The sequence below is a fragment of the Pseudochaenichthys georgianus genome, chromosome 3, assembly GCF_902827115.2.
Source record: "Pseudochaenichthys georgianus chromosome 3, fPseGeo1.2, whole genome shotgun sequence".
In the NCBI taxonomy this organism is placed as follows: domain Eukaryota; kingdom Metazoa; phylum Chordata; class Actinopteri; order Perciformes; family Channichthyidae; genus Pseudochaenichthys; species Pseudochaenichthys georgianus.
In genome coordinates, this window is record NC_047505.1 from 51,945,751 (window position 1) to 51,960,901 (window position 15,151).

Genomic DNA, 15,151 nt, shown 5'->3' on the forward strand with positions numbered 1-15,151 from the left:
GGATGAACCTGTCCCTGAGTCTGGTGGTTTCAGACCTGTGACTGCTGGTCCATATGGGCAACACAGATCAGGAATACATCAGGGGGGGAGGGGGGGAGGGGGGGGGGGGGTGTACGTTGTGACGGTGTCTCACCCGTGCAGTAAGGAGTTGCTCCGGCTCCTCCCCTGCTCACTCTCCGCCCGCATCGTCTCTATCTGGATCAGGAGCTGCTCCTGTACGACCGATGCACAGACGGAGGGATCAATGGGTGGAGACGAAAAAGCCACCATTACAAGTGCATTTCAAACAGAATATAAAAAGCATTGGCGAAATGCAACTTAAATACATTTAGTCAGATGTTAAGTTTAAGTTTAAATGTAAGGTCCTTGTACTCGAGTGCTTTCTTTGTATGCCACGTTCTACTTGAACTCCACTCCAATTTAAAGGAACTGCATGGATGAAATATTTATGATAGACGTTACAACATTTACCTTAAAGCTTTATCTACTTTACAACAAGATGTATGCATTAAAATGTGTATTTATTAAATCATTTGTTTACTCAACAGCAGGCTAGTAGCTTAGCAACTAGCCAATTGAGAGATCTTATGGCATCTATACATTTTTTTACTTTTACCACATTTTGCTTATCGTCCCTACTTTTAGTTAAGATACATTTCCAACGTGGGACTTCGTGTTGTAGCACAGTATTTTCACAGTGTTGTTTAAGTACATCTACCTAAAGATCTGAGAACACAGAGACAGCAGACACTTTAAAGGACTCCTCACCTTGTCGTGGTGAGACTCCTCGATCAGCTTCTTGGTGTGCTCCAGCTCTCGGATCAGGGCATTCTGAAAGCATAAACTAGAGTTGACTCGCTGAAAAATAAACACTGACTTTCAAAACATGTTCATTACGTCAAAGACTGCAGTGTCCTCCTCTCAGATCACATGCATGTTCCGGTCACCTTGTCCTCCAGCGCAGACATCCTCTCTTTGAGGTGCAGCTGCAGCCTCTCGTTGGACTCTGACAGGAGCTTATCCACCGTCTCAGACAGACGCTTGTTGTGCTCCTCGTTCATCTTCTCTCGCTGCCGTGCCTGCAAACAAAAAGACAGCTTTGTAAAAACGGTACACACGATCAGACTGTTTCAATGGCGTGTTCTAAAACGAGTCAGCATTTTAGTCCTCGCTCATCTGGATGTCACATGTTTTGGGTTGTTAGTCTGAAATAAGGAACCGAGCTGAAGAGACTTTAATTCGCTGACATAAAATACGTCTGTGAATAACCCAATGGGGAATCTAAAACGGCGGTTGCTAACAAGTGTCTGAATGAGACGACTAAACTTCATCACGCCCAACATTAGCCGCCTTTAGCTTAGCGGTGGTGATGTGAAGTCATGTGACCGTGCTGTAGTTCCTTTATAGCCCAACATTAGCCGCCTTTAGCTTAGCGGTGGTGATGTGAAGTCATGTGACCGGGCTGTAGTTCCTTTATAGCCCAACATTAGCCGCCTTTAGCTTAGCGGTGGTGACGTGAAGTCATGTGACCGTGCTGTAGTTCCTCTATAGCCCAACATTAGCCGCCTTCAGCTTAGCGGTGGTGACGTGAAGTCATGTGACCGCGCTGTAGTTCCTTTATAGCCCAACATTAGCCGCCTGTAGCTTAGCGGTGGTGACGGGAAGTCATGTGACCGTGCTGTAGTTCCTTTATAGCCCAACATTAGCCACCTAGTAGCTTAGCGGTGGTGAAGTGAAGTCATGTGACCGTGCTGTAGTTCCTTTATAGCCCAACATTAGCCACCTAGTAGCTTAGCGGTGGTGATGTGAAGTCATGTGACCGTGCTGTAGTTCCTTTATAGCCCAACATTAGCCTCCTCTAGCTTAGCGGTGGAGATGTGAAGTCATGTGACCGTGCTGTAGTTCCTTTATAGCCCAGCATTAGCCGCCTGTAGCTTAGCGGTGGTGACGGGAAGTCATGTGTCCGTGCTGTAGTTCCTTTATAGCCCAACATTAGCCACCTAGTAGCTTAGCGGTGGTGATGTGAAGTCATGTGACCGGGCTGTAGTTCCTTTATAGCCCAACATTAGCCACCTAGTAGCTTAGCGGTGGTGACGTGAAGTCATGTGACCGGGCTGTAGTTCCTTTATAGCCCAACATTAGCCTCCTTTAGCTTAGCGGTGGTGATGTGAAGTCACGTGACCGTGCTGTAGTTCCTTTATAGCCCAACATTAGCCACCTTTAGCTTAGCGGTGGTGACGTGAAGTCATGTGACCGTGCTGTAGTTCCTTTATAGCCCAACATTAGCCACCTAGTAGCTTAGCGGTGGTGAAGTGAAGTCATGTGACCGTGCTGTAGTTCCTTTATAGCCCAACATTAGCCACCTAGTAGCTTAGCGGTGGTGATGTGAAGTCATGTGACCGTGCTGTAGTTCCTTTATAGCCCAACATTAGCCTCCTCTAGCTTAGCGGTGGAGATGTGAAGTCATGTGACCGTGCTGTAGTTCCTTTATAGCCCAGCATTAGCCGCCTGTAGCTTAGCGGTGGTGACGGGAAGTCATGTGTCCGTGCTGTAGTTCCTTTATAGCCCAACATTAGCCACCTAGTAGCTTAGCGGTGGTGATGTGAAGTCATGTGACCGGGCTGTAGTTCCTTTATAGCCCAACATTAGCCACCTAGTAGCTTAGCGGTGGTGACGTGAAGTCATGTGACCGGGCTGTAGTTCCTTTATAGCCCAACATTAGCCTCCTTTAGCTTAGCGGTGGTGATGTGAAGTCACGTGACCGTGCTGTAGTTCCTTTATAGCCCAACATTAGCCTCCTTTAGCTTAGCGGTGGTGACGTGAAGTCACGTGACCGTGCTGTAGTTCCTTTATAGCCCAACATTAGCCACCTTTAGCTTAGCGGTGGTGACGTGAAGTCATGTGACCGTGCTGTAGTTCCTTTATAGCCCAACATTAGCCACCTTTAGCTTAGCGGTGGTGACGTGAAGTCATGTGACCGTGCTGTAGTTCCTTTATAGCCCAACATTAGCTTTTCACTTCAAAAATCAGAAAGTGATGTTTATATGTGGAAATCATCCTGCTGGACAAAACGTGTAAGTCGTAAACGTTTGTTTGACACAAAGATTATTTTCTGCTATGATCCAAAATCAGAAGGAGAAATCCAATTGGCTTTTTGTCGAGGGGAATGCTGCCTTCAGGGCCCAACACAGAAACACAAAATCACCGCACCTCTATATAAATTAAAACTGTGAGTGTATAGTGAAAGTAGTTCCTCGTCTTCCTCACCCTGAGCAGCTCCTGGTTCTTCTCCTCCAGCTGGGCCTCGTGCTGCCTCAGTCTCTCCTCCACATTGCCGTGGCGTTCCTCTGCCTAAAGATGGAAGAGACAATACAAAAACACATTTCTTAATATAATCAATCCTCTAAGAGCCGATGAGTGATTAGGTTTACATGCACGTTAATATCCACTATTATATTTGTGTATGACATAATGTATATAGCCCATCTGGAATATGCAACTTAATTGAAGTTGGGACACATGGCAGTTCATTATTACTGCCAGTGATCAGAGAAGAGACATATCGTACTACTTTTAGATATTATACAATACTTTAACATCAACAGGGTGTTGTATCGATTTCTCAACTTTTTCAAGAAGATTTTTGAAGAATGAAGAAGGCTGTTTTTGCACCTCTCCGCCAGCAGCGTAAACATTTCAAAAAATCCTATTTTGACAGCTCTTTATAAAAAGGGGCATTGATGGTATAGATGTTTTTTTATTAGCCATGTCAAGAGCTCAGTAGGAACATTGTCTATTTCAGATTAGAGGTAAAACCAATGAATATGTCGTGCATGTAAACATAGTCACTTTCTCTGGTGCTAGATTTAATCTTCCCCTAGAGGGGTTTGTCATCCATCCTGGAGAAGGACCTCGCTGAGAAAAGTGTTTGAGGTTTTTGGTCCTTCGGAAGGAGGAGGAGGGGGGGGGGAGCTACAGACGCTAACAACAGCTAGGGGAAACCCACCGGCTGCTGCATGAGGAGAGACAGCAAAGCAAGGACTAAGACAAATTCAACAGCCATTAATCTGACCTGCGGGTGAGGACAGGTGTTTGTGTGAATCAAGGTTCGTTAAACATCCAACATGACTTCTTTAAAAAGGACTTTCAAGCTTAATTCCCTTAAATTCAAGGGCCCAACAGCCCAACAGCTCAATTACTGTTTTAACAATAAGGTTGTTTTTTTTAACACTAAGAACAACAAGGTTTTACAGAAGCTCACTGAAAGAAATGTCTATTATTGAGTGAAATATATAAAGCCTTTTCAATAACACATTTCTATTTATGCCTGTTTTAAAATCTAGTCCAACAAGCCGTGGAACCGCAATGAATGAATTACAATATTTGATTCGGCGTGTTGAGGAACATATGGAGAGTGTAACAGCAGTGTGTTGGCGGGTAAACACGTTTCTGAGACGGACTGTCCCCCGCTCTAAAGGGCAGGGTCTCCTCAAGTCTTTTAAGCAAATCAGCAGGCACTTCCTGTTTGTGTTGGACAACCACAATATGTTTCCATATTTGGGAAAAAAGGGGATTGAACTGGATGAACTCTTATATTGCGTAAAGAAAAACTACAAATTGTTTTATTCGTGGGGATTTAAACATTGATTTTTCTATAGATGCTAAAACTTAAATGTATTGTTAGTGAGCAGCAATTATTGATATCATCTCTTCAAATATTCCCAATGCTTGGACTGAAGTGGCTTGTTATAAAACACAAACCCTCTCCACTTCTATGTTTAAGTAAATATATGTAAATACTTTCTGTTGGGTGTCTTGGACCATTTTTTGAAAGCTTCAGGGTGTCTCATGTCTCCATCATATCTTATGATTGTACCCGTATTTATTATCTATTTGTGAATGAAATGAACTTTATTAGAAAGCGATCTGCACGAAGCGCTAACACAGCTCACCAGCACATGACCACAAACACAGAGAAGGACACGGACTGATTAAGACACCACAGGACTTTAAGACGTGATCTGATGCTGCACCTAACCAGGCCCTTGTCCTGTAAAAGACAAACTGAAGGGAGAGATGTTTATCATATGTTTTTGTTTTCTTTAACCCTCCTGTTGTGTTTGTTTCTTCCTCCTTACTTTGGTGTTCCCGTTCTGTTTTAAATGTCCTTACATTGCAGTCAACATGTCGATGTATCCTTGGGCGAGATACTTAACCCCGAGTTGCTCCCGATGGCCGACGGTGTGTGAATGTTAGGTCCTAGAGTAAGGTACACTGCTCTGTATGAATGGGTGAACGACGTGTAGTCTGTAAAGCGCTTTGAGGGGTCTTAAAGACGGGATATAAGTACAGTCCATTTACCATTCACATTCACACAACTGGTTTACATGAAAAGCTGCAGTGAATACACAAAGAATAGACACTGACGATGTATTTTAAATCAGCATTTTGCCGATGCGGGTGTGTACCATCTGATGGATGGACATCCTCTAGGGCAGGGGTGTCAAACTCAAGGCCCGGGGGCCAAATCCGGCCCGCGACTTCATTTTCTGTGGCCCCACAAGAGCTTGCAAAGAATATAATATGTTTATTATACGGTTACATGCTACTTTACAGAAGCACGTTGCCCATAAACTACATGTCCCACAATGCATCTCATTTTGACTTTTTATCTCAGAATTTGATTTTTTTTTTCGAAATATGATTTTTTTCTAAGAATTAGAGTTTTTCTTTTTTTAAATGTTACTTTTTTCCCCAAAATGTCCCTTTTTTTATTTCACTTATTTTTCTTTGTTTTTCCAGAATGTGGCTCTTCTTTTTAAATCATTTTGTGACATTCTCACTGAAGAGACTTGCAATTATTTGCCCTAGACTTCTGCTTTCAGACGTAGTTAATTATGAAGTTATTACCCTATCCGATAATAATCCAATGCAGAGGCAATAATATAATATAATACATTATTTTATATATATTATATATTTATATATGTATTTTTATATAGTCTTAAAGTTACAACCGGCCCTTTGAGTGCAACCATAATGCTGATGTGGCCCGTGGTGAAATTGAGTTTGACACCCCTGCTCTAGGGTTACCTATTCATTATGTATGACTGGGAACACAACAGGCATTACAAAGTTGACTAAATAACTCACAATTCAATGAAAGTTGAGATCAGCAATTGTATATGTTCCCATTTTAGGAGCACATCATAAAGCCGTGAAGCAATCAAATGTAAAACACGATATTTATGATTGGTGAAAGTCAGATTTGACCCGAACACGACAGGAGGGTTAACTAGTAGAAACACATTTATGTTGGTGATGTGATCAGCTAATCTAACGGCCTGGTTCAGTTCAGCATCAGAACCAAACGTTCCCACTATCTGGGTGAAGCTGCTCTACCTTCTTCTTAGTCTTAGCGCCTTTAGAGCCGCACAGAACACACTAAGGGTTTGACAAGGAGGTGGCATGAAGAGCACACGAGAAGAGCATGACGTGAAGGAAACAGGTTTAATGTGCACGATTAGAAAAGAGAGAACATGGACACAAAACTGAATGACTTTCATGACCTGAGGACAGAACAGGTGTTGAGTTAGAGCAGGGTTAATACAACGAGGGAATTTAAATTAACTTCAGAAGAAAGACTGGGCGACTCACGAGGGAGAACAGAATGAAGTTACGTGGATGTTTCGGAGCTGAATGGATGCAATATTAAACCCACCAGGAGTTCCTTTATATTTCGGAGCACGTCTGACTTCCACAATGTTCTATTAAAACGATGTCGTGGCTTAAGCTCAGAGCAGGAAATCAGAATCAGAAATACTTTCATATTTCGGGGGAAATTGGTTTCGTTGTTCCATTTTAGAATGAACAAAATATAGGACATGTTTTAAATGTGATGTATTATATAACATGGGAAGAACGAATGTGCAATAATAGATAAATAAACATGAGAAATTCAAGTAAAATGTGTGTAATATTCTGTACAAGGTGTAAAGCCGCCTGAGACAGATGTGTGATATTAGGCTAGATGAATAAACTATTACTAAATGATCCTATGGGAATATAACGGAACATAACTCAATGTTTTTTTTAAGTATATGGATTTTTTGTGGCTGCAGGAGTTAATTCTCTGCAAGCCGTTACGAGATCTCATGTTTAAATGCAACTTCTTACCCTGAAAACGAAGTCATTATGAGCGTATTAAACATCGGGTCAATAGAGAGCCGCAGTGACGTGTCCTGAAACCCGGAAGCAAACTTCTTCCGGTTCCTTCGACAAAAACGCAACGCAGTTTCTCCATAGGGTTTTGGAAAATAGCTGGAATCAGGTCGAGACACATTTAAGAGACGGATCACGTTTTGTTCAGCCGGACAATCTCCACGTGTCGACCCTACTTTTATAATGTTCGAATCATAAATCCAGTCGCCAAAAGCAAAATGCTAACGTTATGCTATAAAGGAACTACAGCAGCAACGTCACGCCGACTTAAGATCCATATTCAAACACACAGACTCTAAATGGTAAAAGTTGAAGCGTTTGTTTGAACACTTTGCAGGAGGCAGGAACTTGCTCTCAAGCTGAACAGAAACTAACTTAGCGGAATGTTTACGTGTTCGGCGTACTGACTTCTGTAGTCCTATCCAGCCACTTGGTAACAACCATCGTTTCTCAGACGCGTCAACTCTTCAGAAATCACCAGCGGGCTCACTGCGGATGTGTTTAATGTCGTAGAGCAAAACGTGATCCGTCTCTTCAATACGTCTCAACCACAAACCTTATTCCAGCTCTTTTCCTAAACCCTGTGGAGAGATTTAATTGCTTTTTGTCGAAGGAACCGGACGTGGTAAAATGCTAACTTACTTCCGGGTTTTAGGACCCGTCACTGCGGCCCTCTATTTCTAAACACTACAAATCCCAGCTGTACAAGTAACATGAAAGCAAGGCTGTAGACGGAGACGAATGTAAACAGATTACATTATTGATGTGAAAAGAGGCGCCTGCTTCCTGATGAGATTAACACGAGAATGATTGTTCGCCTAGTTTTCCGAGAGCCACTGTGAGCCAGCTCCAACACAAATAAGGGGCTGAGCCGCTCGTGGAGGTTCAGCAGCAGCGTGCAGGACAAAGACCCAAACTGTACATGGGCCAAAGCTCTAAAAATAAATCCCTGTGGAGAAACGTAAACAATGGCTTCCTCGGCAGCTTCCGCGGGGAGGAGCAGCCGCTGCAACGTAAAGGAAAGAATCCAAAAGCCCGTGCACACTGTGTGATGAGGTCATGATGGAAGTAACGGTATATTAATACACATTTCCCCCAAAGAGACAAAGGTAGACTGAATCAAAGTGTTGGGGTTTGTCTAATCTTTTAACAGGAAGGCATCTTGATACATGTTGTAGTGCTTATTATCCACATATGTTTTGTTTCTGAAATGCCCGACTGTGACATAAAACAACCCAGTTTTTTGCCTGTCTAGTATATACAAAAAACATGGGATTCAACAGCCATTCAGATTTGGCTCCACTCTAAATGTCACGTGCCGAATAAAGCACGCATTATTTGAATATCTCCACCCTTGGCTTAAAAGTGATCTTACTTTTGAGAAGAGGATGGTTAAAGAGATGCAAAAACATGCTTTAGATTTTCTTAAACCTCTGCTAAGTGGTTATTTTCCTTTTACAGTATTATACTATTATTTCAGCACTGGAAATAACCTTGTTGAAACCCTACCTTGAATCTTGAAGAGTGTGTATGCATGTGTTTATATGTAGATGTGTGTGTCGGACACAGAAGGGACATTTACATAATATACGTGTATATGTGTGTATTAGGGCTGCTCAATTAATCGCATTTTAAATGGCAATTACGATTATGGCTTGCAACGATGACGAAAACAACGTAATTGAAATATATAGATACTTTTTTTATTATTATTATTAAATTCTTTTTTTATTACCGTAATTTTCGGACTATAAGCCGCACTGGACTATAAGCCGCTGGTGTTTTAATGTTTAATTACCATATGTAAGGCTGTTTGAGGAAGCTCCCATTTATTAACATTTCAACAAACAAGTTGCATATTTGCATAACGTATTCAAGTGTTACCATTTAGTAGCTACAGAACATGTACTGTGCTGTGTAAACTGTACTGTATCACATAGCGTTTCAGACACACAAACTTTTGCACAAACTGTCTTGCTCTCGTTCTGTCTCTCGGTTCCACTTTTACTTTGGCGCGCTACCTGTCTCGCTCTTTTCCGGCCTCCAGCTTTTCCTGCTGGAGCCCGCCGCTTAAAGGTGGCGGGCGCGGACCGGTCATAGAGCCCATAGAGTTAAAGGTGGTTAATTTTACCTGTAAAATCCATAGATTTAGGAGGTCCCCTAGTGGCTGCTAGCTGCAGAAATCCATAGATTAGCCGCACTGTTATATAAGCGCAGGGTCGAAAAATGGGAAAAAAGGCGCGTCTAATAGTCCGAAAATTACGGTAATTTTTTGTATTATTGGTTTTTCAGTTGAGCTAAACTTAAAGTTCAGGATAATCAACTGTTAAAAACTTACTGTTCAAACATTTCTCCAATAAATTGATGTTTTCAAAGTCAATGAATAATCGCAATTACAATTATTGACTCAAATAATCGAGACGTTCACGGGGGCATACGTAAATGCATATTTTACGCGTGTTGTATCCAGATAAACGTTTCCGTTTTTATATTTATTTTGGAGGTTGTATTAAGGAATCATGGGAGTGGTGTTTTCAGTAAGTGCTGAAACGATTCTCCTATAAAGTCTGCAGTCAAAACGCCATAACATTTGAGTCTCTGACCAAATCGTTGAGATATAATGACTCTCGGCGCGCTGCTTCCCCCGCTTCTACTAACTGTGTGTTCCGGTACCGTGTCCGTATTAATATCGAATTGAAGTCGCAGAATAAATGAAAATGTGAGATCATTTAATGTCCGATGTTATATGTTTGATGTATTTCATGATAACCGTCAGAAGGCAGGTGCCGAGGTGCCTTGGGAGCAGACGGGTGGGGTTACCTTGGTGAGCGCAGCCACCCTCTGAGCCAGCTCGGCCTCCACCTCCGGCAGAGTCTCAGCTTTACGGAGCGTCTGCTGAAGCTTCTGCTCCGCCAGCTCCAGCTTCTCCTGCAGCTGCCGGTTCCTGTCCTCCGTCTGCAACAAACAGACAAACAGACAAACAGACAAACAGACATTATTAGCAAAGACGGAGAAGACTCTCTGCTTCATCCTCAGGGTTTGCTTTAAAGGTCCTCTATTGTCATGTCTCTTCGACATCAACATGCGTCCCCTCTTCTCCATGTCTCTTCTACATCAGCATGTGTCCCCTCTTCTCCATGTCTCTTCTACATCAACATGTGTCCCCTCTTCTTCATGTCTCTTCTACATCAACATGTGTCCCCTCTTCTTCATGTCTCTTCTACATCAACATGTGTCCCCTCTTCTTCATGTCTCTTCTACATCAACATGTGTCCCCTCTTCTTCATGTCTCTTCTACATCAGCATGTGTCCCCTCTTCTCCATGTCTCTTCTACATCAACATGTGTCCCCTCTTCTTCATGTCTCTTCTACATCAACATGTGTCCCCTCTTCTTCATGTCTCTTCTACATCAACATGTGTCCCCTCTTCTTCATGTCTCTTCTACATCAACATGTGTCCCCTCTTCTTCATGTCTCTTCTACATCAACATGTGTCCCCTCTGTGGAAAGAGACTCTGAAAGTTTCAGGAACAAAGATTCTCTCTCCTTTTGATCCATTTCTATAAAAACCTGTCTGAAAATGAGCTGATCAGATTTTGGCCACTTTATGATGTCATAACGATGTGTTGTCTTGTGTAGCCATTAGCCAATCAGCAACCAAGGTACCCCCCCCCCCCCCTTATCACCTGAATCTCCTCTAGAGCTCCATTGAGTTCTTTGTAGCCACATCTCTCTCAGAGGGGCGTGGGGAGGGGCTCCTTGTTTTCATCTAAAGTAATCAGCACTTTGGAAACAGGGCTGAAACAGAGGGGATTATGGGTAATGCTGCAATGATCTGTTTGGTGTTTCAGCCAATCAGAGACAGGCTCTGGATATATCTGAGACCTGTGATATATTGATGGAAAACAGTATGATAGGGGACCTTTAAGGTGGAGAGAGAGGAGAGGAATAAGACTTTAGAGAGAGGGAGACAAAGGGGGATGGGTGGGCAGGAAGTGCGGAGGAGAGCATTCATAACGACACAAAGACGGACGAAGCGCAGAAGAAAGGAGGAGAGAGACGTCTCCATCTCAGTGAGTTCATGTAAAGAAACAGTCGGGGTGTTTGAGGCGTCCCATTCAATGCCTGCTGCGCCGTCAGTGTGTGAAAACAGCAGCAGGAAGTCATTAGCAGAAAACTGAGAGGAGCGCTGCGGGCCAAGTCTGACAGTCGCGTCAGCATCAAGTGTACATCAGGTTACAATGTGTGTGTGCAGACTATGGCACTTTTTATTATTTATTTTGGGTCAACATTGAGACACTGACTATTAACCATAATTATGTTTTACTCATGAAACATCTTGTGGTATCGACTCAATCTCATTATGGATTAAACTTAATTAAAATAAAAAAAACACTGCTTTAATTGTAACATTGTATATAACATATTATATATATATAATTTAATGAGAGTATTTTGTAGCCTATACTTCGATCTGGAGCATGTTTACAGTCGGGAACCTGACCTGCTGTACAGCAAAACAGGGATGCGCTTGATTTATAACACAAGAGAAAACAACAGCGTTTTAGTTTCTTATTTTATAATAATAACGTCAACATTGTAATTGAAATAAAAATGTGGTTGATTGCACAGACATTTTTTTGTTTATCCACCTTAATCAAACTATTATTTATATACCTCTTAGCTTTTAAGTTAAAATGATGTGTAACCAGCTGAATTGTATAAAGGCATGTTTCTTAGTTTTATTTATACGCTCTCCGTGCATGCAAGGACAAAACAGGTGAGTAACTCAAACGTAAAAAAAGAATCTGCACAGACCGAGTAGATCCGATCCCATGTGATGCAGCCGGTTTAATGTTTTCATCCGTTGTCGCCAGAGGTTGCGTTAGACTTTTTTGTTGCCCGTCATTTTCACGGACAGGATCGTAACATTTCCGTCATATCCATTAATATCCATTAATGACGGGGGGGGGTTCACGAGCGTGACGGGGGGTGGAGAGCACCCTCGTGAACTATTAGCGCCGGTGTTATGCCGTGTTGTGCCGTGTTGTGCCGTGTTGTGTTATGCCGTGTCGTGCCGTGTCGTATTGTATGCACCTAGCGGACATTTCAATGATTTGTACGGCAAAGTACGGTTTGGAACCGATATCATTTCCTTTTTGGAGGGCATGAATAACGCGGCAAACCACCGGAGCCTCGCTGCGGGGAAACGTTGGCGCTGTTCCGAGTTTGTTCTAATCCGTCAAAATGACGGACTGCTTGCAGATTTTTCCGTCATTGTTAAAAAAAAATCGTCGTAGGCGGAAAATATTCGGTTAACGCGACCTCTGGTTGTCACACTCAATGATTTTTTAAAAGTTTTATTCTCTGAGTGAGGCGGAGTGAGGCGTCTACCTGTCTGAAGAGCGAATCCTTGTTGGCCACTTCGTTCTCCAGCTTGTCGTTGAGGTCGTGGACGGAGGTGGCTTCGCGCTGAGCCGCCAGGTAGCGTTTCTCAAGGGTGGTGATCCGCTCCTCCATGTCATCCTTCTGAGCCATGGACTACACACACACACACACACACACACACACACACACATTTACATTAGTGTAAAGCAGCAGAAGTGTTTAATACTATGTAGAGAAACAGCTCAATAGCAAATCAAACTGTCATACAGTCCACATATTTAAATATTATTACAATTAACAGTCGTTATTTCCACTGTTCATTGACATGTCTATAGTTTACTTATTCCATCATTATACTTGCAGATTTTCACTCTTCAAGATAACTTTTGTAATTGATGTCTTAAATATATTGTCCGTTGCGCTGTTGGAGGAGCGGGGACTTCATGTAAGGACAACAAAGGTAGCTGTTGTGTAGAAAACAAGAAAGTCTTGATTCCTTGAGAATCTCGTTTGAAAGTCAATGATGGGGAAAATACAAAACAACTTTATACTGCAGTGTACATGTAACTGATCATGTCTTCCCCTCAGTGTTGTCGATTCAAGAAGAATGCCCAACAACAAAATGATAAACCCCATTAGGGGAAAAGTAAAAAAACTACTTTACAGTTAGTTTTTCTTGTATTTATGTTTAGTTTAATTCATCCCCTGTGGGACAACAGTAAGGCCAGGATGAGATCTAGCTCCAGTCGCACCGCTCTGTTCTCGGGCTGCTCGATTATGGCAAAAATCATAATCTCCATTATTTGGGCAATAATTGTAATTGCGATTATTCATTGACTTTGAAAACATCCATGTATTGGAGAAAAAAATGTGAACAGTATGTTTTTAACAGTTGATTACCCTGAACTTTCAGTTGAATTCAGCTGAAAAACAAACAAAAAAAACTATAAAGTAATAATAATAAAAAAAAAATCGTTTTATTTTGATTACGTTGTATTTGTAATCGTTGCGAGCCATAATCGTAATTAAAATACGATTAATTGAGCAGCCCTACTCTGTTCACATATCTTCATACAATAGGTTATATAATAAAATGACAGAGGCCATCAAACATGTGGTGCATGCATGCTGACGAACACAATATCCTGCACGAGTGATTTTGTGATGAAATTCCTTAAAATAATTCGTTTTTCATATTTAAAAAATGATGCCGTAAGAATTATAACAATTTTACAACAATTCCTGTATCAAAAGAAAAAGTAAAAACTGAAGTTTGTTTTTGTATACTTCATTTTACCACTTCATTATTATATTTCTAATATTGAAAGTCATTTAGCTTCGACTTAATTGCACTCCCACTTTGTTTTGATGATAACATCGTACTCTTTAAAAGCATAAAGACAACGGACTCATATTTATTGAACTAACATTTCCCCTGCCACTAATTCCAACTCACCTCTCTCAGGTCTCTCTGCAGCCGCGTGTTCACGTCTTCGGACTTGATGACGTCTTTCCGGGCCGTGTCCAGGTCCTCCTCCAGCTCGTTGATGCGTGAAACCATGGCAACCATGCGTTCCTTCATCTGGCCCAGATCAGCGGTCTGACGGTCGACGACGTCCTGCAGCTCCCCGACCTTCAGGAACCCGTGACCCGACTCCTCGTCCTGACTCAGGGAGCCGTCCGACGACCGCTGGGGAGGAAGTGCCAACACATGTTTCAGCAGAAGATCACTTGGTTTCAAAAAGAGCCGTTTCACCGAGGGCCTGCTTTGGAAATCTAATTAGGAAATGCAAGAAATCAGGACCGAAGATTCTGAAACGAAGATTTTAAATAGGGGGGTCCGGTTGTATAGCCTTTATTTAAATCATTGGTGTCTTAAAAGTTTATGTTTTGTTTGTTCATTTGTCAATAATAAATGTTTTCTTCAAGAAAATAATTTAGTTTTTGGAGAAGGGGTGGGATTAAATAAGTGTACACTTCTTCCCACCCCTTTTCAGATGTGTAGTTAAGTAGATCATTTGTTTATACATAACTTCGAATCAGTAATATTTCTGTATATCAATTTGACACCGCTTAATTTTGTATTGAATAATAATTCTCATGTATTATTGTTTTACACATTTAAAATAAATCTCATCAAATCAAAAGTTGTACAATGCGTTTAAAGACAGGTTATTTTCTCCATTCAATTGACTGAGCCGAGAGCAGGGGATTGAAGGCGGGGCTTAACGTAACCATGGAGAAGCGTTCCGTTACTATGCTCCAAATATCTGGAACAAACTCCCAGAAACTTGCCGGTACTCAGACTACTTTTAAATCCAGGCTGAAGACTTTTCTTTTTGTCGCTGCTTTTAATTGAGACATTCCCATCTCACACTAAACTGTAACTTGTATTCATGTACCTGTATCATTCATGTTTTACTACATTTCTTTTAAATGCGTGTCTAACATATAATATATTCCTACTGCACTATTTCTTAAATGCTCTTAATGTCTTTCATTTTTCGTAAAGCACTTTGAATTGCCTTGTGTTCAAAGGCGC

The 15,151-nt window shown here is 41.8% G+C and overlaps 1 protein-coding gene across 1 annotated transcript in view; it reads right to left on the bottom strand.

Moving 5' to 3' along the window:
* Nucleotides 1-15,151, bottom strand: part of ppfia1 (PTPRF interacting protein alpha 1) — an 80,263-nt gene that overhangs the window by 39,534 nt on the left and 25,578 nt on the right. The window contains exons 7-13 of the mRNA XM_071201705.1: nucleotides 14,066-14,299; nucleotides 12,616-12,762; nucleotides 10,042-10,176; nucleotides 3,268-3,351; nucleotides 948-1,079; nucleotides 769-831; nucleotides 134-213 (exon numbers count right to left, since the gene is read on the bottom strand). Of these exons, the coding sequence (XP_071057806.1) occupies nucleotides 134-213; nucleotides 769-831; nucleotides 948-1,079; nucleotides 3,268-3,351; nucleotides 10,042-10,176; nucleotides 12,616-12,762; nucleotides 14,066-14,299 (875 nt within the window). The remainder of the gene's footprint in view (nucleotides 1-133; nucleotides 214-768; nucleotides 832-947; nucleotides 1,080-3,267; nucleotides 3,352-10,041; nucleotides 10,177-12,615; nucleotides 12,763-14,065; nucleotides 14,300-15,151) is intronic.